This window comes from Odontomachus brunneus, unplaced genomic scaffold (genome assembly GCF_010583005.1).
Source record: "Odontomachus brunneus isolate Ranch 3 - 2012 unplaced genomic scaffold, Obru_v1 Obru_scaffold_096, whole genome shotgun sequence".
NCBI classification, from domain to species: domain Eukaryota; kingdom Metazoa; phylum Arthropoda; class Insecta; order Hymenoptera; family Formicidae; genus Odontomachus; species Odontomachus brunneus.
Genome location: NW_022639546.1, coordinates 978,613 through 979,398, shown reverse-complemented (window position 1 = coordinate 979,398; position 786 = coordinate 978,613). Strand labels below are relative to the sequence as shown.

Genomic DNA, 786 nt, shown 5'->3' with positions numbered 1-786 from the left:
TATACTTTTTACCGTTGCAAAACACTGTAAAGATGAGGTAAATAATCCACCCACATGCAACCCGAAAGTTTTGTTACCTCTTTGTATCAGAAACAATATTAGTTTCTGCACATGTAAGGGCGCTGCATACCACATCACTTTGTATCTACAATATAATGACTAAAATATAAATTCGAGAAAAGTAAGAAGAGATAAAACAATGATGTTCACATATGTGCGCGCTTTAGAAATAATATTAAGCTTTACTTTCATTAGTTTTATTATTGGTCTACAAAAAGGTCACATAAGAAGTATACGATTGTAATCAATATTGTAAAAATAATGTATTTCTTACGCAGTTAAATATACTTGATCATTGTGATCGGTAATTTCCTGTCCGATTTCGTTGCAGAAAAACATATATATAAGAATGAGAATTATACATATGAAACGAAATAAAAGTTCCTCTTTATTGCCTCCGGATGATGCAAGCTGAACGACCTAAGAGCAAATAATGTCAAGCTCATAAATATCAATAGTTATGAGTGATATTACTTGTATAAACTACCAATCTAATCTAATAATATCAAAATTTTTTTCACTCTCAATTGTTTTTACACGCACAATACAATTTAAAAACTTTAATTTATAATAGTTATGTTTCTCTATTTTTATTATCAGTAAGTTCATATATTGAGATATTAACTCCCCTCATTCATAGACACGTTTAAAGTCCAGAAAACTCACTCGAAAAAGATTAAGACTCAAGCTAACCACGCCTAACACAATGAGAAGAAAGAAAGTCCC

General features: G+C 30.2%; 1 protein-coding gene across 1 annotated transcript in view; it reads right to left on the bottom strand.

Moving 5' to 3' along the window:
• The window catches only part of LOC116848467, a 4,564-nt gene that overhangs the window by 820 nt on the left and 2,958 nt on the right, over nucleotides 1-786 (bottom strand). Inside the window, exons 7-8 of the mRNA XM_032824582.1 lie at nucleotides 335-480; nucleotides 13-145 (exon numbers count right to left, since the gene is read on the bottom strand). Of these exons, the coding sequence (XP_032680473.1) occupies nucleotides 13-145; nucleotides 335-480 (279 nt within the window). The remainder of the gene's footprint in view (nucleotides 1-12; nucleotides 146-334; nucleotides 481-786) is intronic.